The 24,441-nt window shown below is 30.5% G+C and overlaps 2 protein-coding genes across 3 annotated transcripts; one reads left to right on the top strand and one right to left on the bottom strand.

Annotated features, from left to right (window-relative positions):
* The first annotated feature begins 1,643 nt into the window (after nucleotides 1-1,643).
* LOC103576509 (polymerase delta-interacting protein 2) lies at nucleotides 1,644-24,211 on the top strand. Of its 2 annotated transcripts, XM_053741898.1 has the most exons (7): nucleotides 1,644-2,040; nucleotides 2,138-2,556; nucleotides 2,658-2,813; nucleotides 22,206-22,305; nucleotides 22,373-22,714; nucleotides 22,774-22,979; nucleotides 23,049-24,211. In XM_053741898.1, the coding sequence occupies exons 2-7, from the start codon at nucleotides 2,462-2,464 to the stop codon at nucleotides 23,155-23,157; spliced, it is 1,008 nt and encodes a 335-aa protein (XP_053597873.1). In that variant the 5' UTR covers nucleotides 1,644-2,040; nucleotides 2,138-2,461; the 3' UTR covers nucleotides 23,158-24,211. The 2 variants fall into 2 exon arrangements, with proteins under 2 accessions (XP_053597873.1, XP_008554961.1); XM_008556739.3 differs by having other exon boundaries at nucleotides 1,644-2,556.
* Nucleotides 10,915-14,339, bottom strand: LOC103579333 (uncharacterized). The gene is made up of 6 exons (XM_053741897.1): nucleotides 13,580-14,339; nucleotides 13,101-13,190; nucleotides 11,990-12,987; nucleotides 11,804-11,870; nucleotides 11,497-11,665; nucleotides 10,915-11,120 (listed from the first exon to the last, which is right to left on the bottom strand). Exons 3-6 carry the CDS (start codon nucleotides 12,839-12,841, stop codon nucleotides 11,000-11,002), a joined length of 1,209 nt encoding a protein of 402 aa, XP_053597872.1. The 5' UTR covers nucleotides 12,842-12,987; nucleotides 13,101-13,190; nucleotides 13,580-14,339; the 3' UTR covers nucleotides 10,915-10,999.
* Nucleotides 24,212-24,441: the final 230 nt, after the last annotated feature.

The following is a 24,441-nucleotide window of genomic DNA, read 5'->3' as shown; positions in this document are numbered from 1 at the left end:
TACGTAGATAATTTGAATATGGAAGTCACATATTTGTCCACCTAGTGGACAAACTAAATAAAATACAAAACCAAGCCTTAAGATTATCTATTGGGGTCAGGATTTCCACTCCAATAAACTCGCTGATGGCAGAAACTGGCGTAACTCCACTTAAACTTAGATTCGACGAACTCTCCAACAGATATGCCATTAAAATACTATCTCTGACTTCATCTACACCTGCAAAAGCCCTGGATCGTCTTATCAATCTAATGAGCAACAAAAGGAGGTGCCCAGCATACGACAACTCCTTTCCGTTACTGAAGGCTTACAAAAAGTTTGATCAATTCAGAAACCTAATTCACTCACATCGACTGCCGATTCCATATCAATTTCCCTATGAAATCAGATGGCATAAACCTGACATCGACTTAGTATCAGGACGAGAACTCCAAGGACTCACTCCTGAAGACACCAGCAACAACTTCTCAACAATGTCTAACCAAAAATTCGGAAACTACACGCATTTTTTTACAGATGGGTCCAAAAGCCCCCAAGATGATCAAAAAGTTGGTATTGGGGTTTACTGCCCTCAACTAAACCTCGAAATATCACTCACCATCTCCAATCACGCATCAATCTTCACTCTAAAAGGAACAGGAATCATAAAAGCTATCGACCTCACATCCATATATAACATTGAAAAAGCAGTCATCTTCACCGATTCACTCAGCGTACTGCAGGCAATAAACAATCTGGATCTCGACAAAAACTCATATAGCACCAATAATCCTACAAAAACTAAAAAAAGACGATGAAGAAAATCGTAAAATAAAATTAACATGGATCCCGAGTCACTCAAACATTGATGGAAACGAAATCGCCGATCACCTAGCCGAAAATGCCATCAACTCAGGTTCTGCCATAAGCATCAAACTACCTTACTCAGATCTAATAAACATCTCTACAATCCAAATCAATTCATTCACTGACAAACTCCTGCGTCTGAGAAGCCGACTTAAAGGAAAAATATACTTCGATAACTTTTACCAGGGTTTGAAGAAACCTTGGTTTCGAAAATTAAACATAACAAGACCAGCCATTGTTTCTTTCTGTCGTATGCGTTTAAACCACTACAATTTAAACTACAGTGCCTATAGGAAAAACCTCTGCGAATCACCTTCTTGCGAATGTGGCCACCCAACTCAAGACCTTAATCACATCTTCTGGGAATGCCCCCGCTTCGAAACCAACCGACCAGCGCTCCTAAAGGCCTTAAAAATTCTTAAATTCACCCCACCCATCGACATCAATTCTATTTTAAAAACTCCATCTGCACATCACGTATATGTCCTATACAACTTTCTTAGAAGATCAAAACTTGATACTTAAAAATCCCGCGCGAATTAAAGCCCAACACACAAACGGCTATATGAGCTGAACAGTTCAAGCCAGAAAATAAAGAGTGAGTGAGTTGCACTCCAACCAGTGCAGCCAGATCGCGGACGAAAAGTTCCCCTCCCCAAGCACTGTTTAAGCTGTAAGTGATGCTAAAATGGTGCGAAAAAAGGGGGAATTTTCGTCCGCGTTCTGGCTGCACTGACTCCAACACTTCTAGAGCAATGTCTGGCTATCAGGGATTCCTTTCCTGATAGCCAAGTTGGCCGCAACTTATAATTAGGGACGTAAATGCATATGTCAACTGACATACACGCTGGGACGTAACAATCGTATCAATCAGACTGAGATTTCAAAAAGTAATTAATAACTGCACAATTAACTAATCCTTGGTGTTATTGACATGATTTTATGCGAGCATTTTGCGAAATGGTGGTTATTTGACAGTAAAGCCCATCTAAATACTTCGCATTTGAGGCGTGCAATAACAATAAATTTTTAAAAAACATAGAGGATGCGTTTGCGCATGTGCACAGCTAGTATTAGAACATCGGGCATAATTAAAATTTTAATAATTGATTATAAATATAAAAACAAACAAACAAGCTATTTTTGGTGGGATATGAACAAATAAATCAAGATAAATGGAAAAAAAAATAAAAAGTAATTAAAATACGTATAGTGTATAGTCATCGCTAACTTCAAATAAATTTTTAATAATTTAATTCTAAAAAAATAAAAAACAAACAATTATTTATAGCGAACATTAAAGAACAAACGACAATCAAACGAATCGTTAAAAAAGAAATTTGCAAAAAATCGAATTCCTTTCGCCAACTTAAGAGAGCTGAGTTGCAACTTATGGCACTACAACTGTGAAATGCTATAGGATGTGGCTCTTATTTACTTTATATAATTCAAGTATCAATTAAAAAAAAAAAAATATATAGACTGTAATTGCGTGTTATGCACATATTTATTACTAATATTAACTTGAATTAATTTTGTTACCATGTGATTGTTTTAAAAATTTAATAACAATAATTTTTTTCATTCGTCCTGTATCAAAAACCAATTTTTTAGTATGAATTTTATGCAATTTCATCGAAATAATTTTCATCATATTTTATTGAAGGCGAAAAATAATTTGATAAACATAAAAAATGCTACATATATAAGGTATTGATTGCTTTATAAATAAACCATAAATTAAATTTTACGTAAAAGGATCAAATACATACACATATTTACATGCATTACATACATTTTTCTTTATTTAGATTGGCAGAGGTAGGAAAATTAGAAACCCCAAAATTGCAAGGAAAATATGAAACTGGGCAATTAATATTGCATCGAGTATTTGGATATCGTGGAGTTATTTTGTTTCCATGGCTTGCTCGAGTTTATGATCGAGATTTACCCAGTAAAAAGAATGGGTTCGTATTTTATTTCGTGAAATATTTTTAAAATCACTTTATTCGCCCTGCTTAGATCTCATAAAATCCGATACATTCTCATAAATTCTTGTAGATTTTAAGAGAATGAGCGAGTTCTATGAGAAAGTGATGCAAACAAATATATACCTTGTACATACAGCTATGAGAATCTATCGTTTTTATTTAAATAGGGAAAATAATAATTATAATTTTAAATCAGTTTTCAACATTGAGTCAAATGATATTTGTGAGCACTAAAAACAATATTGACTTCTTTACGTTTACAAAAAATTGCGATGTTTTTACTTGGTATTAAATGATTTATTTTTTGACAATGATGTCTAGGAAAAGTAGTATCATGATAGTGAAGTTAGCCGAGGTCTAATAATGTTTTTAAAAACGATAAATTATAAAAAAAAAAAATATTTGAAAATATTGCATCCGCACTGAACGAAAGGTTATCTTGATTGAAGTAAATTTTCTTCTAATTTTGATTCAAAAAGTTATTTTTTCGACCCAAATGGGTTATAGTTTTAAGTTGAAAATATATCATTTTTGTTCAAAAAGAAAAATTATTCAAGACAGTAAAGTGTTTTTGAATTAATATTTTGAATTTTTTCATTTATATACAAAATATTTTATTCTATGACATTTGACTTCTCTACATAAGGAGTCAGATTTCTTAAGATTCGATACCGATTTTCGAAATGATACCAAAATTCCAAAATTTTTTTTATCTTAAGAGTTCTAAAAAAAAAGGATCACTGTTAAAATTTCAAATCGATTCACTACACCGTTTTCGAGAAATAAATTTTCAAAATTCGTTCTTATACACGGGCGCAAATGGGAATCATTTTTCAAAGTACTATAGTTTTTGCTACAATAATACCATCGCTATAAATTATTCAGTATCAAATAATTAAACATTTCTGAACACATTAATATTTTTGTTAAATTTAATCATGGGTTTGTTATTAAATTATTAATAAGATAAAAGGCGAATTTTGAGTAATGACGTTACATGTATTGTGAAGCTACCCTGATTAAAAACTCCGATTGAAACTGATTGAAAACGTCCTATCAGATTTAATCGGAAATTTCTGATTGACATTCAATCAGTTTCAATCGGATTCAATCGGAAACTTCCGAATGATTCTGACTGAAAGTTAATCAGAAATTTCCGATTGACTTTTAATCAGTTTCAATCGGATTTAATCGGAAACTGAGGAATGATTCCGATTGAAAGTTAATCAGAAATTTTCGATTAACTTTTAATCGGAATCATTTGGAAGTTTCCGATTGAAACTGATTAAAAGTTAATCGGAAATTTCTGATTGGCTTTCAATCAGTTTTAATCGGATTTAATCAGATATTTCCGGAAGGTTTCGATTTTAAATTAATCAGAAATTACCGATTCCCGGGAAAAAATAATTGTATATATTATTAAATGGTAAAAAATTAAAAAATCAAATATATTATAATCTACGTTGAATCTATATTAACAATTAGATTTCATGCCATGGAATAATATAGGATATACTATATTACTACGTTGTTTATATTGAGAAAAAAATTCCCTGAAAATTTCAGCTCTTAAATTTAATTTAAGAACGGTTTTCAGATAATTTTGTCCCAGCTTTTATCTGAAATAAAAGCTCTAAACGCAAAATAAAGACACAGACCCGATGCTTTGCTCTATGAACTAACGAAGTGCACTTGAATTTTTTGATAACTTCCATTTGTTTACGAGAAAAGCTTGGACAAAGTTCCTATTTAATGTACAAGTGCAACAGAGATAGTACCGTTTATCCAGTTGAGTGCGAATAGAGAAACTAATGAAAACGCGTCTTAAAGTACTTTCTCTCGAGTATCAAATTTTTCCATTTAAAAAGTATGTTGATTGAATAACATTTTTTTTAAATTGCTATAACTTATCCAAATTTTAAGCTATTGCTTTGAAACCAGTTTTAATTTGCAGAGAATTCGTTGAATTTGAAAGTCTATAAAACAAATTGCTCTTACTCGATCTATGTCGATTCTATCTGCTCCGAAAGTCTATTTTTCACTTGTTTCATATAATCTTGTTAATAGTGAAAAAAAAACGGCTCATCGTACGAAAAAGATGCATAGCACTCATCTTTTAGAAAATTTCGTCCTCTACGGAATCGTTTATTATACTTCGCTGCTAAAAAAATCCGAGAGATTCTTATAGCTGTATGTATAAGGCCCTATACTTAACCATATAGCACTTCTCATAGAACTCATTCATTCTTATAAAATCTCTATGAGAATGTATGAGAATCTATGAGATTTTCTAAACAGAATGATATTGCTAAAGTGTACTATTTATAAGATACAATCGGTAGAACATTCTGCAGTAAAAAGGATTTATACTATATTAAGCTTATAATTTTTATACTGTCTAATGTTAAACTACTCGTATCTCATAGATAATACGCGAACCCCTATTAAAAATAAACGAGGGCCGCCTAGCGAGACGCTAGCCAGTGCCTCGTTTCATTTTTACTAAGGACTTTAGCTATATATCTAGCTCATCAGGAAGATCGTTTAAAATCAATTAGAACATTCTACACGGAGAAATAAAAAATTGATCAATCGGGATAAAATCGAGAAATAAATTATTATTTTCCGATTGAATCTGATTAAATTTTTCTCAATCAGTTTTAATCGGTTTCAATCGGAAAGTAATTTTTAAAAAATTATTATTTTCCGATTGAATCTAATTGAAACTGATTGAGATATTTCGATCAGATTTAATCAGATTCAATCGGAAAATAATCGAAAATTAAAATTATTATTTTCCGATTGAATCTAATTGAAACTGATTGAGATATTTCAATCAGATTTAATCAGATTCAATCGGAAAATAATCGAAAATTAAAATTATTATTTTTTGATTGAATCTGATTGAAACTGATTAAATTTTTTTCAATCAGTTTTAATCGGTTTCAATCAGAAAGTAATTTTTAAAAAATTATTATTTTCTGATTGAATCTAATTGAAACTGATTGAGATATTTCAATCGGATTTAATCAGATTCAATCGGAAAATAATCGAAAATAAAAAATATTTTTTTCCGATTGAATCTGATTGAAATTCAATCGGAGGCCTCAAACGCTCCCGAACATTTCTGATTGAAAATTCGTTTCCGATTGAAACTGATAGAATTCTGATTGATTTTCAATCAGATTCAATCGGAGTTTTTAATTAGGATAAGAAACGACGGCAACAGCGTAAAATGACACAACCGCGGAAAATTTGAATAACTAATAAACTTGTAGCGCCAGTATCATTTTGACTGTTCTTAACCTCTATTACGTCCAGCGTGTAAGCTTCTTTTTCCCGTTGTTTTTCCATTTTTTGATAGTTGTAAAAGTTTAGTATAAACAGCTTCTGATACTAATTTACCTTTTGAATATAACTTTCTTCTATAATAATCAAAAACAAAAGTCAGCTGACATTCTTTTATGTTTACTCACAAATACACACTGCACATAGTATTCGTGTTGGAAGTTGGACCTGAGCTCCAGCTAGTAATAAACCCTGTGATTAACAATAGTACACAAAAAAATTACTAAACACTAGCGCGCTGTTGCCGTACTTCCACGTTTATTTTTTAATCACTTATTTTATTAAATAAAAATTATTTTATTAAAAAAAATTTTTTTTTATGATTCAATGCAATTATAATGAAAATATATTGTATTAATTCCTAAAAGTAAGTCAATTCATAAAATATTCTATTAATGAAATTTTGGGGTGTAAGAATTGTAATCTTGCAAAAATATAATAGAAAATCCATGAGATCCCCTAGAAAGATAATCGGTATCGAACCTCCTTAAACAGTAATCAGTACTATCCTATAGGACTGTGTATACACAGTACATGAAACATATGACTGGTTATTGTCAAAATAGTTGTCATTAATATTCAAAACAGTACTCAGGCCGGTATTAATAGTCATAACTCACAGCATAAGATCATCTTACCCATGTTATTTAGCATGAGGAAGGTGGGAAGGTGGCAGGATCAAGCTGTAAGTCCTGACTATGAATACTGGCCTGAGTCCTGTTCTGGTATAAACGGTTACTACATTCATATGTCTCTTTACTATTCTTGACGGTAGAGGTCTATTCTAACCTTTCTCTATAGTTGAATAGTTTTCTGTCAGTGTGCTTTAATAATTATTATCAAAAATAATTTGTTATAAAAAAAAAGTTACAAATAAATAATAGTGATTTTATCATTACATGCGTATAAACTTGATAGCGATTTTAGTACTTCTACGAATTAGACATATTTAACTATTGAAGACTTAAATTACTGTTCAGTTATACACATAACTATCGATAAAAGTGGAGGTTGATATAGTTTAAAACGATGGATTTAGACGTTAATTATCTAAAATATAAGAAGCTTGTTTTATTTTGTAAAATAATTATTGTTAAATTATGCAAGCACAAGTCAAATAAAGATATTTTCAAAAAAGCTTATAAACTATTAAACTAAGTTATCAAGCTCTATCTTACTTTTATTTTAATAATAAACCTTATATAAAAAAGAAGAAAAAGTGATTATTTTTAAATACTTACGCAATTCTATCTATATCTATATATGTATATGAATAATAAACTATAAAACTTTAATAATCTATACTTGACAGATTTCAATTATAGACTTCTACTGTCAAGAACAGTGAAGAGACATATTAATGTAGTAACCGTTCATGTCAGAACAGGAATGAGAACTGTTTTGGATATTAATGACTATTTTGACAGTAACCAGTCACATGTTTTATGTACTGTGTAGGACAGCATGGTTATACCCGAGTAAAAAGAATTATATATGATTCATATCGAATTATATATAATTATTAAGGTGTATGTTATTTCCCGTTATTTTTAACTTCCCGCTAAGAAAATCGACGATTTTCAAAGATTTCGGGAAGTTATTGTTTTCACCCCGATTTTTGAAAATCGAGTTTTCATCAGATGTCGACGTTTTGAGGTCCTAGGAAGCTATTCTGACTATTTTCAGAATGATGTCCGCGTGTGTGTGTGTGTGTGTGTGTGTGTGTGTGTGTGTGTGTGTGTGTGTGTGTGTGTGTGTGTGTGTGTGTGTGTGTAAACTCTTTGTAACTTTTGAACTAATGAATCGATTTGGATGGTTGAGGTGGCAATCGAAAGAGCTTGTTGGCCATCAACTTTCCTAAAAATTTCAGATTATTTAATCGAATAGACTCGAAAATATTGGCGAATTACGAAAAAAAAAAATTTTGTTTTTTAGTTTTTTATTGATTTCTCAAAAACGACTTATACGATCGACTTCAAAATCTAATCAGCTCTAGTACTCAATAAAATGCATTGATTGCCACCTCAAACATCAAAATCGAATAATTTGTTCGAGAGTTATCGCGGGAGAAAGAAATGGTGAAAAACGGTTTTTTCTAAATATTTTCGAAACGACTGACGCGATCGATTTCAAATTTGAATCAGCTCTAGAATTCAATTAACCGCGCTGATTGCCAAGTCAACTCTCAAAATCGATTGATTAGTTCAAAAGATATCGGCGTTGAAAAGTTAAAAAAATAACATTTTATGTTATTTTTTCCGGATAAATCATAATATAACGTACTAAAATGTGCCTGATATCATACCAACTCATCTTTTTTATGGTTTCTTTTGATCATATAATGTCATCGAACTTGGTTTTTAGTTTAAATCATATTATCAACAAAAAAATCGATAAAACGTAGTTTTTAATATTTTTATCGGATATTTCATATTTTATTGTTTCTTTCATGAGTCAAAACTTATTTAAATCTTGATTTTGATCGCTGACATCGATTTCTGCCTCAATACACTTATTTTACTGAGCATAATCAGGAACTAAATTTTAAAAACCGCTTCATTGATGATTTTCGATTCTTAAATTTTCAAACTTCAGCATAACAGGTAACTTGTTAGAGCTTGAAAAGATCGTAAAAAAACAATTGCATGTGATAGCATTTTCGAGCTCGAAGAGCTCGAAAATATATCTACACTAATGTTTTCGAGCTCTTTGAGGTCGAAAACAGCGGGAAGTTTTGGGGCTGGCCCGCAGGGTCAACCGACGCCCAGATTTTTTTTTGCTGCCGCCCCCTGAACATTTAGTTTTTGCCCTAAAAAAAATTATCCAACCTAAACAAGCTCTTAATTCATTTACATTTCCTATTCATATAACATGGGATTTTATGACTTCTTGCTTTTAATTTTTTATCTCTAAAGCAAATAAATCTACAACTAGGATCAAGAAAGATTTTGATTGGAAATTTTCGGTTCTACAAAAAAGGTCTCTTCGATTTTTTCGATAAAATCATTCTTTTAAAAGTTATTCATGATTTAAATTGTGTACATAGTTTATAATTAAATGTTTTTGTCATTTACTGCAAATTCAAATCGCATATTTTGAAATATACCTAGGAAATTCTTGCTTCAATAAAATATCTACCATCTTAAAATTTCTACCAATAAAAAAATCCACCACAATATAATTACTACCAGACAAAACTACCACGATATATTCACTACCAGACAAAAAAACTACCAAGTTGCATTAATCTATAAACTCTACCACTTAAAACCCCTACCATCGACTTACGGATGTATATTTTACAGACAATAAATTTATTTTTAATTAATTTGGAATCATTTGGGAAGATTAAGGGATATAAGTTTATTATTAAGGACTAATTGATTAATGGGTATTTATTTAATATTTTTTTAACGTTTAGTAAGCATGTTAGAAAATAAAGTTAACACGAATTTTTTCGTTAGCCAATAGTAAACTATTTTGGAAGAAAGTTATTAGTTGTTTTTGTTTTAAAATTCCAAATTCCAATTACTCATCTATTAATTAGCCCTAAAAAATAGAGTTATATTCCTGAATCTTTCCAAATAATTCTCAATTAATTAAAAATAAATTTATTGTCTGTAAAATATACACTGTTAAAAATTTCTGTAGTAATTTTACAAAAAAAATATTGGAAGTTTTTACGCACAACAAAAAAGTAATTCTATAATTGCGTTTTGTAAATTTACATTACAATTTATTTCAACTCAATTTGAAAAAATTACGAAACATTTGTAGAAATTTACCAAACGACTATCGGAAATTCGCTCAGCAAAATTACAATACAAATAGTGTAATTTTACCAAACAAATTCGGTTAAAAATGGTTTGTAAATTCAAAATGATGTATTGTAAATTTACTACACAATTAATTTCAACTTAGTTTACAAAAATTACAAAACATTTTTAAAAATATACCAAACGATTATCGGATATTCACTTGGCAATATTACAAAACAAATATTATAATTTTATGAAAAAATTTTTTTTAAAATTGTTTTGTAATTTTAATATGATGTATACAAAATTTACTATACAATTCATTCTAGCTCGGTTACGAAAAATTACGAAACCTTTATTGAAATTTACCAAACAACGACCGAAAATTCGCTTACTAAAATTACAATACATCTATCTTAATTTATTACATAATTCCAGTATTGAATATTAATCTGTTTAACAATATGTGATTTGATTAGACTAATTCTATTGAAAATCTTTTGTGATTTATGCACTGTGTATTATGGCTATTATGCTACCAATCTCATTTTAACTCACTCTGAAGAAATTTTTCAATATCCGCAGTTTTTAACATGAAGCATTTTGTTGCTTCGAGAATTTTTTTATGTTAAAAAACTGCATAAATGTCCCAAGCTTTGTCGGATCATAATTTAAAATGTTTATTCACACCAGATTACCTAGAAGGATTTAATTTAGATAATTTAATAATTAAAAAAAGGATGCGATTTGCAGGCTTCTCGTTGAGATATCAAACTAAATTATTTACTCCGTTTATTAAATCAAGAAAATCTTTTATTAGATAAAATAATGGATAAATTACCATAAATCATTTTTTAAGTAAGTTAACTGATGAACAATACATAAGTATAAAATTATTATCAAAGATAATAATGTATTACAATCTATACTTTATATTGCATATACATATAAAAACTTACTAAATGTAAACTGAAATAATTAAAACAAGAATAATCTAAAATAAGTAATATAACTTAAAAAAATGTATTTTTTAATAGGAGTAGTTTAAGAATATGATTAATCAATAATGTAGGGGTCGATATCTTTTGTAAGCTTTGAGACCTTGGGATGAATTTTCGTTCCCTTTCGTTTTCCACCTCGTTTCGTACCTTTTTCAGGATTTATTTCCAAAAATAATCTGAAAATGAAATTTAATTATAAGTTAATCTCAAATAAGAAATTTTGACCTAATGCGTACATGGAAAATTATTTAATAAAGTATAAGAAATTAATAAAGTATTGTGGTTTTTAAAGTAGCTAGTCTAGTGTAATTTAGTGAAGACAGGTCTCTGAAAATAATCTTACGATTTATGCTTTAGAATTTCTCTTATACAAATTTTACTAGCATCAAACTAGTCTGATAAGCATTAAAGAATCATCTTATTCAAGTAAATTTTTAAATGTATATTAACAAAACAATTGTTTCATTTAATGACTGTGTTTTAGTTGGGTTGAAGAAGTATTAAAAATTACTGTCAATCAGTCCAAGAATAATCTAAATTTTTAACACTCACCGCTGAATAGCTTCAAGTGTGCCTTCGATTTCCGGGGGATTAACAATGCTAAATACATAATAGCATAGGAATGTTGTCAATATCCCTTCAGTAAATGATGGAGCATATATCATTATTGACTTGTTAATCACGATATGATATATATTCCTAGAGTCGTGTAAATCTTTTCCTAAAATAATAAAAACATTTTCATTAGCAAAAAAAAAAAACAAGTCATCAAAATGTATATCTGTCCAACATTAAAAACGTCAATGTTTTATCGAAGAAAAAAAGGCTAGTTTTACATGAGTATACAAATGTTACATACCTCTAATCATCAAAACTGGATTAGCAACAGGTACACGTTCCAATAATTCTTCGTCAGTCAATTCTTCCTGAAAATTGAAAAAAATTTACAACATTTAAATGGCATCCGTTCAATTTACCAAAATTTCGCTATCATACATTATTTCTATTTTTTTATAATTTATAATATACTATATTTATAACTTACACTTGTTAAAACATAAAGAAAATTTAAATTTTCTTTCATGAACTTTGTAATAAAGGCAAAAACAACTGCTTCATATGGCTCATCATTTTTCAAGTTATCGCTGTACTGTTGAGCTAATTTTAATGTGTTGCGAACGTATTTACTTTCTGCTTCTGTATCAGCATCAGCTTTACTCTTTTTTTTGTTGGCGGTCACTTCACGAGCTATTTCTCCATTTTTTGAATAACGATTGATGGGCTTAGATAGTTTTTTTAATGATAACTTCCATATGGAATTAATATTTTTTCCAAGTAGTTGATTGGCGTGCTTTATAATCAATTTACTATAATGAAAGTAAGAACAGTGTTCAAAGATTATCGATAACTCCTTTTCTGTATGAATTTTTTTTCGCTGAAAATAATAACACGCGTCCATTAACTCAATTATTTCTTCATCGACATCTCTCTTAGACTTGAAAATCTGAATCAATTTTAATCTTTGCTCTTCTAATGACGCCAAGACGTCGGGTTTGGGTTGAGCTGGCAAATAAGCGACGCACCCATACTCATCCTGAACTTTGGGCTTGTCAATAGTTAAATCGTCATCTAGATTATCGAATTTTTCATTACCATCTCCGGATTGACCGTTGAGATAATGTGCTGCGAAATAAATGGATTGTCTGAGAGATTCCACTTGACCATCCGTACTCTGATTTGCAATTTTTGTTGTGAAGCTCTTTTTGTAAGTGTCGACAATTTGTTGACTTATGGATTGAGTGGTTTTGCAAGATATATTATTCAAGTCATTTAGTAGATAATCTCGAACTGTGTGAACCATTCTTTTTCGACTACGAGGTGACAAGGATAAACCCATACGCAAAGACGTTTAAACATTAGTAGGAAATTTCGGAAAAATTTTTGACAAATGATCCGCTCGCCCTGAGGATGATGATGACGTTGAGGACGGGAAATCTGCTTGATGTGAAGATGAAGTTTTAGGAGCTGCTTCTTTTGGGATTTCTAAAATAAAATAGACTGATGTTATTAATTTTAAAAAACTATAATAATTGTCTAAAGTTAAAAAAAAACGTCGATGAAAACTCTTCATAGTGTAAAGAATTTTTCATGCGTACCACTTGATGAAGCAGAAGCAGTTTCTGGTGAAATGCTGCCATTCCAAGGGGTCTCTTCAGGAACAATTGTCAATAATAGTTGATCACTACCTTTATTAGTTTGGAAAAAGTATATTTTTAGATTTTAAAATTCTTTAAATGCGCATTTTTTTATTTTTCTATGAACTTTGTATTTGATATTTTTTTTTAATGTTAGAAAAATTAATTAATGTCTGCTAGATTCACAGTGATATAAAATAATATATTTAATAATTTTTAAAACTATGAACGCGAAATAATTCATAAATTTTTTTAATGAAATTTGAAAAAATCAATAAAACAAAAGAATGAGTGACTATGAATCTTTTTTTTTGCTAATTTCAAAAAATTACTTAATGTTTGCTAGATTCAAAATTATAAGAATAATCAGATGACTAGATTCGATCATTCTGAATAACTATTGATATCAAATAAAAGATTGATTATTATTATGTACTTACCAACAATTTCTCAGATTCTCACTGTCAATAAACGACCTTCGATTACGAAAAATTCCTTTCAGTTATTAAAACAATAGTTTCATACGTATTATTAACTTTTTACTATTCAAAGAGGTTATTTATTAATAATACCAATGTAAACAAACTTGCTTATTATAATTTCTAAGCCAAACCTTTTTCTTAACTCAAGTGACACTAAATAATAATTATTTGTAGTTTAATCTCAGCGTTGGCTAGCTCGTGTCGAAGCCTTTTGTCGCGCAAAGCCGGAAAAACAAAAGACGCAGGTTACGACACGTCGAGACTAGCAACATTAAAAGTTTTTCTACACGCTTATTTTTTTATTAAAGTCTGCACTTGTCAATAACTACACTTTTTTTTTATAATCTAAACAGTTTCGTTGTACATAAAACACGTAGAATTACATCAATATAATTCAAATAATGTCTGCTGCTTCTGCTTATATGCGTTGTTACACTTCAACTATGCACTTGTAACTAACCGCACTCGACGTTATTCCAAGTGACACTGAATAATAATTTTTAACCATAACAAGTAAGCGTCTAGCGTGGCTGATCGCCGAGCTACGGAAAACCCGCCAAAACAAAGCGTGTATATTGAACACCGACACACAGACTTACAACACAAGTGGCGCCTGCAGCAGAACTGTAGGCTTTTAGGCGATGTTTATTTATGTATCAAATATAACTTCATTGGAAATAAAAATTTTAATACATATGATTATCATTATAGTTGTTATAATAACAATAACAATAACAATAACAATAATAATAACAATAACAATAACAATAATAATAACAATAACAATAACAATAATAATAACAATAATAATAACAATAATAATAACAATAATACAATAATAATAATAATAATAATAATAACAACAACAACTAGCAGCCACCCGCCCGCTTCGCTGGGCACACTATTAATTTTAATCTTTATTTCTTATATTAAATACAAAATGTATATTTTCTTATCGATAAATGAAGTGAATTTTTAAAATTTTTAGTCAGGAAAAATAGTACCAGTCAATGCATTTGTCATTCACAGATTTCCGCATCACCCATGAGGTACTGTGTATTGGAATGCGTCCCCGTTATTTAACGTTGCAGGATCCCCAGGAGGCATACACAACAAAAAAAAAATCAAGTTTTAACTTTTTACAAAAATTTATTTCTCATAATGAACAAAAATATAACAATCACTCAATACTTATCAATGAATAAAATTAACAGTTTTATACAGTTACAAACTTAAAACTTCCTTATAAACAATGTTTTTCGTCTTTTTTTCTGGTTGAAGAATAATCAAGTTGTCCGGTGAACTGACTCTTGAGCATGCCACGTAAAACTGACCATGAGAAAAACAATCATGTCTTAAATCTACACCAGCTAATTTTAAACTCTGCCCCTGCGCTTTATTGATAGTCATAGCATAGCAAACCCTAACAGGAAATTGTAGACGTTTGAAGTTGAAATGGTAGTCAGATGGAACCAAAGGAATTCTTGGAATAAATACGACTTCTCCTTCTTGTTTACCTGTTAAAATTGTAGCTTCAATAATATTTTTATGTAAATTTTTCACTTGTAGTCTGGTACCGTTACATAGTTTTGGAGGATTCAAATTGCGCAGTAACATTATTGGTGCTCCAATTTTAAGATTGAGAATATGAGATGGTATTCCGGGTGGATTGAGTGTATGTAAGAACTCGACAGGATAATGGACAGCATCATCAACTTCTACGACTGTATCAATAGATTTATACTTCATTTGATTAGTTGATAGCTTTTCTATAAGATAGTTGTTAATGCTATTCGCTGAATCATTCGTTGGAGTCAGAATAGCTCTTTCTTTTAGCCATGAAGAGCAATTAACTCCAATTTTATTGATATCTGGGTATATTTTATCAGTTAATGTAGTTAAATCATCAACAATATCACCTAGGTTATCCGGAATACTTATTCGTCCGTCAACTTCTGAAATTTGTCCATTCCCTATATCAATGAGTAACTTTGAAAATTCTTCTGCTCTCAAATCATGTTGTATATGAACGCGCATATTAATTTTCAAAGACAGTACGTTAACATGAGGCCATAAAACTGAGGATTTGAGACAGGCTTTGACTTCATCTGCACGTGTACCTCGTGGTACAACAGGTAAAGTTTGTCTGAAGTCACGGTTTTCGTTAAAGCGTCTTTAAGATGAACGTATTCTTCACTTCGTAAGTTTGTTTGGTGGTTACGAATCCAATTAAGTCGTTCATTTTCAATTTTCGCATACATATCAACCAAAAATTGATTTAATAGAGTGCGAAATAAAAGTAAATGATTTTCTTCTCCATTACGCTCCATTATTCTATAACTGTAAAACTCAGAAGCTGACACGGTCTTATTTAGAGGACGCTTAGTTTTTTCATCACGCTTAGGAATATTAATGTGATAGCCATCTTCTCCACGACAGAACATCAGAGGATATTGTCAAGTATCATACGCGCGATGGATTTCACTGATTCGCTTTAACTTATCGTCTCTGCTGTTCAGGATGATATCTCTCTTTTCAAAATTTTGTCCAACGATGATAACTGCTACTTCTTTAGCCATTTGAGCATTGAAACGACCTCGATGTTCACCCGGAGGCTTCTTATCAGCATTTATTATAACCTGAAACTCTTTCTGATTCTTAGGAACTGATTCAATAGCAACCTTAAAATCTTTAATGTATTGATGGTGTTCATGAAGCAAATTTTGAAGTTGGTGAATTAACTCTGGCTTAATACCAGGACAGATCCCACAACGAATTTCTCTTTCACGATTATCATCACCAACAAAGTATATTTGGAGAAATGATGGTTGTTGATTATTTTCTACCATAAGGCTTCCTATCCTATAGTAGACTTGTCCCTGCACTTTAAATGTTGGCATAAAACTACCCTCCTTTACCTCTTTTGATCCAAAAGACGTCATTTGAAAGCACCCATTATACTTTCGAAGAGAAGAAAGAAAATGTTCTGAGATTGGGTGCTGATGAGTTAAAAGACTATGTAAAGGCTCTGGGTAGCGTTGAAGAGTAGGAAGCTGAACTTTACCACCACTACAGCACATTCCTTCAGCCTCATCCTTCCATTTCAAAGACGACACCAAGAACAAGGTAATCGATGCCCAAGATTTACAATTTTATCATTTTGATAGTCAATACTCGGTTCATAACTAAGGCCAGATAAAGCTTTCAAAGTCCAAGACATGAATTTAATTTGTAATCGTTTCTCGTTGTACTTAGTTGTAGCTGCACGACTAACATGAGGGTTATTAGAAGCGTATTTTTTTGTCGCCTTTCTATGTACATCAGGATTACGATGAGTGTAATTTAAAGTGGCTTGTCGCAATTGTCTCTTTCTAATTGTATAGTTGACTCTTTTCCTCCTTTTTTTTCTCCCATTTGATTGAAGGGGATTCACATCATTAATAACTGATTCACTTGAACTTTGTAATTCAACGTTAGGAATTAATTGAGGTAGTAAAACTTCCGCTAATATATTTTCTTGAGTTTGAGGCACTAAAAATGATACATTTTCATCACTTTGTTTATCATAATTATCACTATTTAAATTTAAACACGATGAAGCAACGTTAGGAATTAATTTATACGATAAAAAACTCATTGACACATTTTCTTGATTTTTAGGCACCGAAAATGACACATTTTCTCCATTTTGTTTTACACTACCCCCACTTATATAGTTATTACCTGTAATTTTTGATGCAAGCACCGAAAGATAAACATCGTAGTGACCATTATTATCATGCCCCGTAAAACGTAACCTTTTTACACCTCGAATTGCTTCACCAACGGAAGCTATAATGCAATCACCTTGATACACTTCAAACCGATATGGAAATATCTCTGCGGCTGCCATAATTTCACAAATAGATCCATATGTGTTTCGTTTAGACATTTCGGTAAAGTATAAACCTACTGAATCATAATTCTCGCCAGATGACATAACAGTATAAGATTTAAATCTATCCCAGTTGTTAATGACATGAGAAACAATAATATTTCTCATTTTATTAGCCATTAATACATTACCGTAAACCAGTAAAGATAAAGAAGAAAATAAACATGCTCCATCACCATTAATTTTTATAACATTAAAAGGAGTAAGTATTCCATCTATCAAAATATATTCTACATCCATTATGATGAATATATATTAAATAATTTTTTCAATTATACTTTAAATATTTATCGATAATAAAATACTATGTTTATTTCAAAATATACTTTAAAAAAAATTAAATTTACTGAACTGAAAATTAACAGAAGTTCGTAATTAAAAACCATTATCGCATTAAATGTAAAATTTAAATTTTCATGTAAATTGATAAAATCAGAATTAGTAAAGTAATAAAAAATTTTTTGATAAATTTAAATTTTACATTTAACCACCAATTTACTTACCAACTGGAAACTTTAGAAAAAATGATAAAAAAATTTTCATGAAGACTTACTTGAATTAAAAACAATAAATAAAATATAATTGACATATACTCAATTGAAGTAACCATAATAAAGAATGGATATCTTAATTATTTAAATTAGCGTCGAATACGTATAAATACCAAAATTTTTTTAATTATTAAAATTTTTCTTTGTAAATATCGTGACAGCGATTTATTTTTGACATTTATTCATTTATTCTCTCAAGCATATCATGATATAATTCATTTATCTAAAGCCAACTTCAATATCATTATAGTTATAATTCATTTTCGATTACTAATAATTATTAGTAATCACAAATGAATTATTTACAATAAATTGCGTCAAATACCATTTTATGATTATTAATAATCTAAGATCCATTAACTTATAGAAAGTGTGTTTGAAATAAATAAAATTGAATAATTATTATTATTTGATATACTCTTTCCGATCTCTAATAGTTTTATTATCGTTTTATGTTCAAGTCTTCAATTCAAAGTTAATCGCGTACTTCACACAACATTTTTAACATCCCGCTGAAAAATCGGGAAGTTATTAATTTTACTCCTTTTTTAGAAAATCGAGTTTTAAACGGATGTTGACGTTTTGAGGTCCTAGGAAGTCTCCCCGAATGTTTCCGCAGTGATGTCCGTATATCTTTATGTATGTGTGTGTGTGTGTGTGTGTGTGTGGCCGTATGTAAACCTCTTATAACTTTTGAACGGCTCGACCGATTTGATCTCGGTTGGTGGCATCCGAAAGGGCTCGACCAAACTTAGATTTTAAATACAATTTATACCGATTCAAACCGGTATATTTTGAGAAATCTCAAAAATACTACAAAAAAAAAATTTTTTTAAATGTGGTTTTTATAGAATTACTTTTAAACGACTACTGATCAATTCCAAAAACTAATCAGCTCTCAACATCAAGAAACCACGTCGATCGCCGCTAGCCCGGTCACAATCGATTCATTCTTTTATGAGTTATCGTTGTCGAAAAAAAAAAACAGAAAAAAATGTTTTTTCTGAATTATATCGAAATTCATACTTCGATCGATTAAAACTCAAAGACTCTTTATGAGGCCTGAAAAACTGCGTCGAATGCCACTAATCGCGTAAAAATCGGTTAATTCATTCAAAAGTATTTTGGTTTTAGAATTTAAGAAATAATGTTATATTAAACTTTTACCAGATTTTTGAGCTCGGAGTAAGTACAATTTTGAGCGCTTAAATATAAAATTAACGGGAAGTTGCAGGGATGACCTTTAAGGCCAACCGTTTTTATATTTTTTTTTTTTTATAATATTACTTTTTTAAACCATTTTAGAATCTTACAATTATGGGTTAATTTTGACCTATAACTTTCAGAAGAAAAATGATTAACTAACCAATAGTTTAGACTGAATCGACCTAGTAGAAAATTTGAAATCAAAATATATTTGCCTAACATTATATAAAATAATACTGTAGATGATTTATAGAATATTAGTATTTAATATCTTTCTACTTTTATTCTAATGATTCCTCTGAATTTAATTGACAACTGAATTTGTTATTACAATTTGTTCATTTTGACAGTTATTATAACAACGGTTACCATGGTAACCACCTTGATAACCATAGTAACAGTAACCATGGCAACGGTAACCATGGCAACGGTTACCATGGCAACGTTAGGGGAAGGGGGTAGCATACGTGATGGTTATCGAAAAATCCATTTTGGCTAGGAATTGCGCAAAATCCCTTCTTATCTCTCATCTACAGTGAAAAAGGAGTACCTATGCCAAATTTTAAATGAATCGGTCAAATAGTTTCGGAGATCTGGTGATGAGTCAGTGGTATTTCGCTTATATGTATATAGATAATAATAATAATAATAATAATAATAATAATAATAATAATAATAACAATAATAATAATAATAATAATAATAATAATAATAATAATAATAATAATAATAATAATAATAATAATAATAATAATAATAATAATAATGAGAGGTTTACAGAGCTTGGAGTGTCTACACGATCGTTTGGTTTTGGGTATAACATACGAGGTTGTCAATTTCACTTCAGATGAAAACGACTTCCTTATGCAAATTGTTTATAGTCATGAGAATAGGTAAAGGGAGCGTTTTTATATAAGGCAGCAATGTAAGCGGCAAAATCCTACGGTCTTGGAAGAGTAAACCCTCTTATCGAACTCCCTAAGGAGGAATTCAAGACGATCGTCAGGAACGCTGAGCAACAAAAACTGCTCAGTACGCATATGGACAAGTCCATGCACAGCGTGTTCTTTAAACGAGTGCATGAACATGGCTTGTCCGAGTAGCTGACGTTTTCCTTCCTTAAGTCAGCTGGCCTGATGTCCGAGACCGAAGGATATATTTTTGCCTGCCAAGATTGTGTAATCAATACTCTTGAATACTGTGCTAAGGTGCTCCAGATGCAGCTACCCGACACACTGTGTAGGGTTTATAAACAACATCCTGAGACGCTTATGCATCTATTGTCAGCATGTCCTGTGCTGGCATGAAATGCATACGTCCAGCGTCACAACGCTGCTCTGCGAGTACTTTATGACCACCTCAGACATACTCACGGTATCGATAAAACACCAGTGCTGCCTTATCTGCCAGGAGATATTCCGCAAGTTGTTAAGAATGACCGTTGCCGTATTTATTGGAACGTGCCATTCGCAACAACGCGGAAAATCGATCACAATAAACCTGATATTGTGCTTTTCGATAAAACCGCTCGTAACATTTATGTTATTGAGTTTTCAGCTCCAGCTGAATATAACATCACGGTTAAAGAAGAGCACAAACATGAAATATATCAGGATCTCCTGTTTGAAATTGGCAAACTTTACCCAGGCTACCGTGTCCAGCTTGTCATACTCATTGTTGGCGTCCTAGGAAGAATGAAGCAGACTTTTGTGTCCGCATTGGCTAAAATCCCAACTTGTTTATCGCAAGTTGAGTTTTTGGCATCGCGGATGCAAAAGGCTGTCATTCTCGGATCCCTCCATCTCCTAAGGTAACGAAACTTGGTCTGCTGCGCATGCTGATCATCATGTTGATGAAGCATCGCAGCAGTAATGATTTGGCGCTCAGGTGAGGCCCTCGGTAGAGTCGGACTACCGGGGATAACCCCCTGAGCATTTAACTTAAAAAGAAAGAATAATAATGATAATAACAATAATGATAATAATAATAATAATAATAATAATAATAATAATAATAATAATAATAATAATAATGGCTATTACGACATTTGTTCCTTTAAATTCATTTATTTAACTTGGAAATACGACAGAGTATACTCTGTTTCCGCGAACATCCTATTTCTGAAAAAAATTAAACAGTTTTAATAATAATTATCTTATTCATTTCTCACAAAATATTCTTTAAAATATAAATAAAAAAAAGTCACGAACAATAATTTACAGATAAATACTAAATGATAAACTTTCAAGCAATGTGATGATTCTTTAGGTTATGTTATAATAGTGTTACGTTAGGATGATTATAATCAATTCAATTATTATAAGGATATTATGTAACATAAAAATTGACAAACAACACAAAACTTGTGTTTAGTTTACTCCTTCAGTATGTTATGAAATTTGATTAATCCAATGTTCGTGTTAGTATCTACATATATTAAATGTTGTCCATAATATATAACATTTTTTTTGTGCTAAGCTAACAAAAATAATACGCAATAAATCCTCGCCTCACACCGTATAAATTCTCGGAATTTAGTCAACCGTTATTTCGTGTTAAATTTGAGTTAACACAAAAAACTTGTTAACCTCAGACAACACATTCAACTTTAGTTAAATTTACACTCGACGGTGTCAAATAATTAACACAAAATATTTAATCATTGAATTTTAATACACAAGAACACAAAATTTTCAACTGTGTAGTAATCATAATAAGATCAAGTAAAACGATCCTCATTTATGATTCTCAATTTCTTCATTTCTCGAAGATTAATACAAAACCTAACTTTTTTCGTGTTCGAAGAAAGTTAATATGTTGTTAACTGATTGACTATGGAATTTGATTCAGTATAACACATTGAATAACTTCTAATAACAATATATTTTTTTAGAAATGAGGAAACAAATCCAAATAGTGTAGGTAAAGAAGTAAACGGAAGAACCCATACATTTTATCAAGTTCTAATCGATCAACGCGATTGTCCCTTTATTGTGAGTTGATACGTTACTAATAAATATTAAATAAATATCAATAAAATTAATTTTAATCTTATTGTAGAGAGCGCAAACTGAAGCCGTAACATTTTTGGGAAATAATGAAAGTAGTCGAAGTTTATACGCGATCCCCGGGCTTGACTATGTTGCACATGAAGACATTTTACCTTATTCAACAAACGACAAAACAGCTTTACAGCATGAACTTTTTGATAAATTTTTAACATTCAATCCTGATAATGATCCACCTTTTATTGCACAAGAAACACTTCGAGCTTGGCAAGAAAAAAATCATCCATGGCTTGAGTTATCAGATGTTCACAAAGAAATGACTGAAAACATTCGTGTGACTGTAATTCCGTTTTATATGGGATGCAGAGAAACACAAACTACTTCCGTTTATTGGGTAGGTCAATTGCACTGTAAACAATAATTGCAAAAATAAATTAATTTCACCCATTTCAGTGGCGTTACTGCATTAGACTTGAAAATTTGGGTGATCTTAGTGTACAATTACGAGAACGTCATTGGAGAATATTTAGTTTATCTGGCACATTGGAAACCGTAAGGGGTCGTGGAGTTGTTGGACAAGAACCAGTATTGTCAAAAACATTACCGGCTTTTCAATATAGTAGCCATGTCAGTTTACAAGCACCTAGCGGCCATATGTGGTAATGATTCAAACGTAATTTTAAAACAATGAATGCCTTCAAATTTAATTGTACGTCAATTTTTTTCAGGGGAACATTTAGAATGGAAAGAGAAGACGGATATACTTTTGACTGCCGAATACCTCCATTTTCGCTAGAGTCTAAAGTCGATGAATCATCGCCCAACGCCGAATTATGAGATTCGGATTACCATTAAACGGGTTTCAGTTCATTGATAATTATTGCTTCTACAAATTGAACTGAGAAACAAATATTGTAAAAGTATGTACGTTAAATCATATGTTCGTCTTATTTTCATGTAAATGAGTGTATTTGGAATATCTGTCATATTTTTTCTGAATAATATTTCCACCAACTATATTAATTTGATAAGTTTACATTAAAATATAAAAGAATGTAGGAAGTGTTCTTATAAATACTTTGAGTAAATTTATCAGATAAAATATGAAGTTGAGTATAAATAACTAATACTTATCTTGTAAAAATGCGTAGATAAAACAAAGTGAGAACAACTTGAAATAGAAAAAAAAAACATATGTTATAATGTAAACAAGTATGGCGTAAAAACAGTCTTTTACAGTTATATGTTAGAAAGACCAGAAAATATTTTTTTTTTTATTTTAATTTGCACCCTTTTCTCTGAAATGGAATTGCTAAAATTTTATAAAATATGCATTAGAATCATATAAGGAGTTAGGTGTTAAAATAACTTGGCCAAATGAGTTGATTCTTTGAATTCTGACAGATCTATGCTTTAGACCTAAAAATATAGAATTATGCCTATGTTAATTATATGTGTAATTGTTGTATATTATTTTATTACATTTGTATATAGATTTCGTACTTTTCCAATAAGCATATTAGAGTTATCCTCTAAATAAAATCCTCTGAATAAAAATATATGATTAAATTTAGGTTAGTTAATGATCGAAAAAAAAATGAGGCCCAATTTCTTATTGGTTATTTTTGAATTTACATCTGGGCATTGGTCATCCATCAACTTGGAGGTACTTGTGCTATAGGACATGGCTAACCTACTAAATTTGATCATAACCTTAAGGGGACTATTGTCCTTGATTCAAAATGAATTGATTCCCTGCATCTTAATCTTTGTAAATAATATAATACATTCATCTATAAAAATGCAAGTCAATAATAAATTTAAGAAACGTTTTCACTAAAGTTTAGTTCATATGATGTAATTTATGAATAAAATTGAATAATATATTTTACTTAGAATATAAATGATAGAACCAGTCATAACCTTACGGGTATTTAATTTCTTCATCTATTATTCTTTAATATCTAAATATAGTCATCTCGACGAAAGCTTAGGATTTTGCCCCTACCATAATTGTTCTACTTCTACCATAATATTTCGACTAACGCGTGCGCAAATACAAATATTGTGGTAGAGGTGGAATAATTGTGGTGGGGCAAAATCCCAAACTTTCGTTAAGAC

This window comes from Microplitis demolitor, chromosome 9 (genome assembly GCF_026212275.2).
Source record: "Microplitis demolitor isolate Queensland-Clemson2020A chromosome 9, iyMicDemo2.1a, whole genome shotgun sequence".
NCBI lineage: Eukaryota > Metazoa > Arthropoda > Insecta > Hymenoptera > Braconidae > Microplitis > Microplitis demolitor.
Note: the sequence above shows the minus strand (reverse complement) of the source record. Positions and strands in the feature narration are given on the sequence as shown.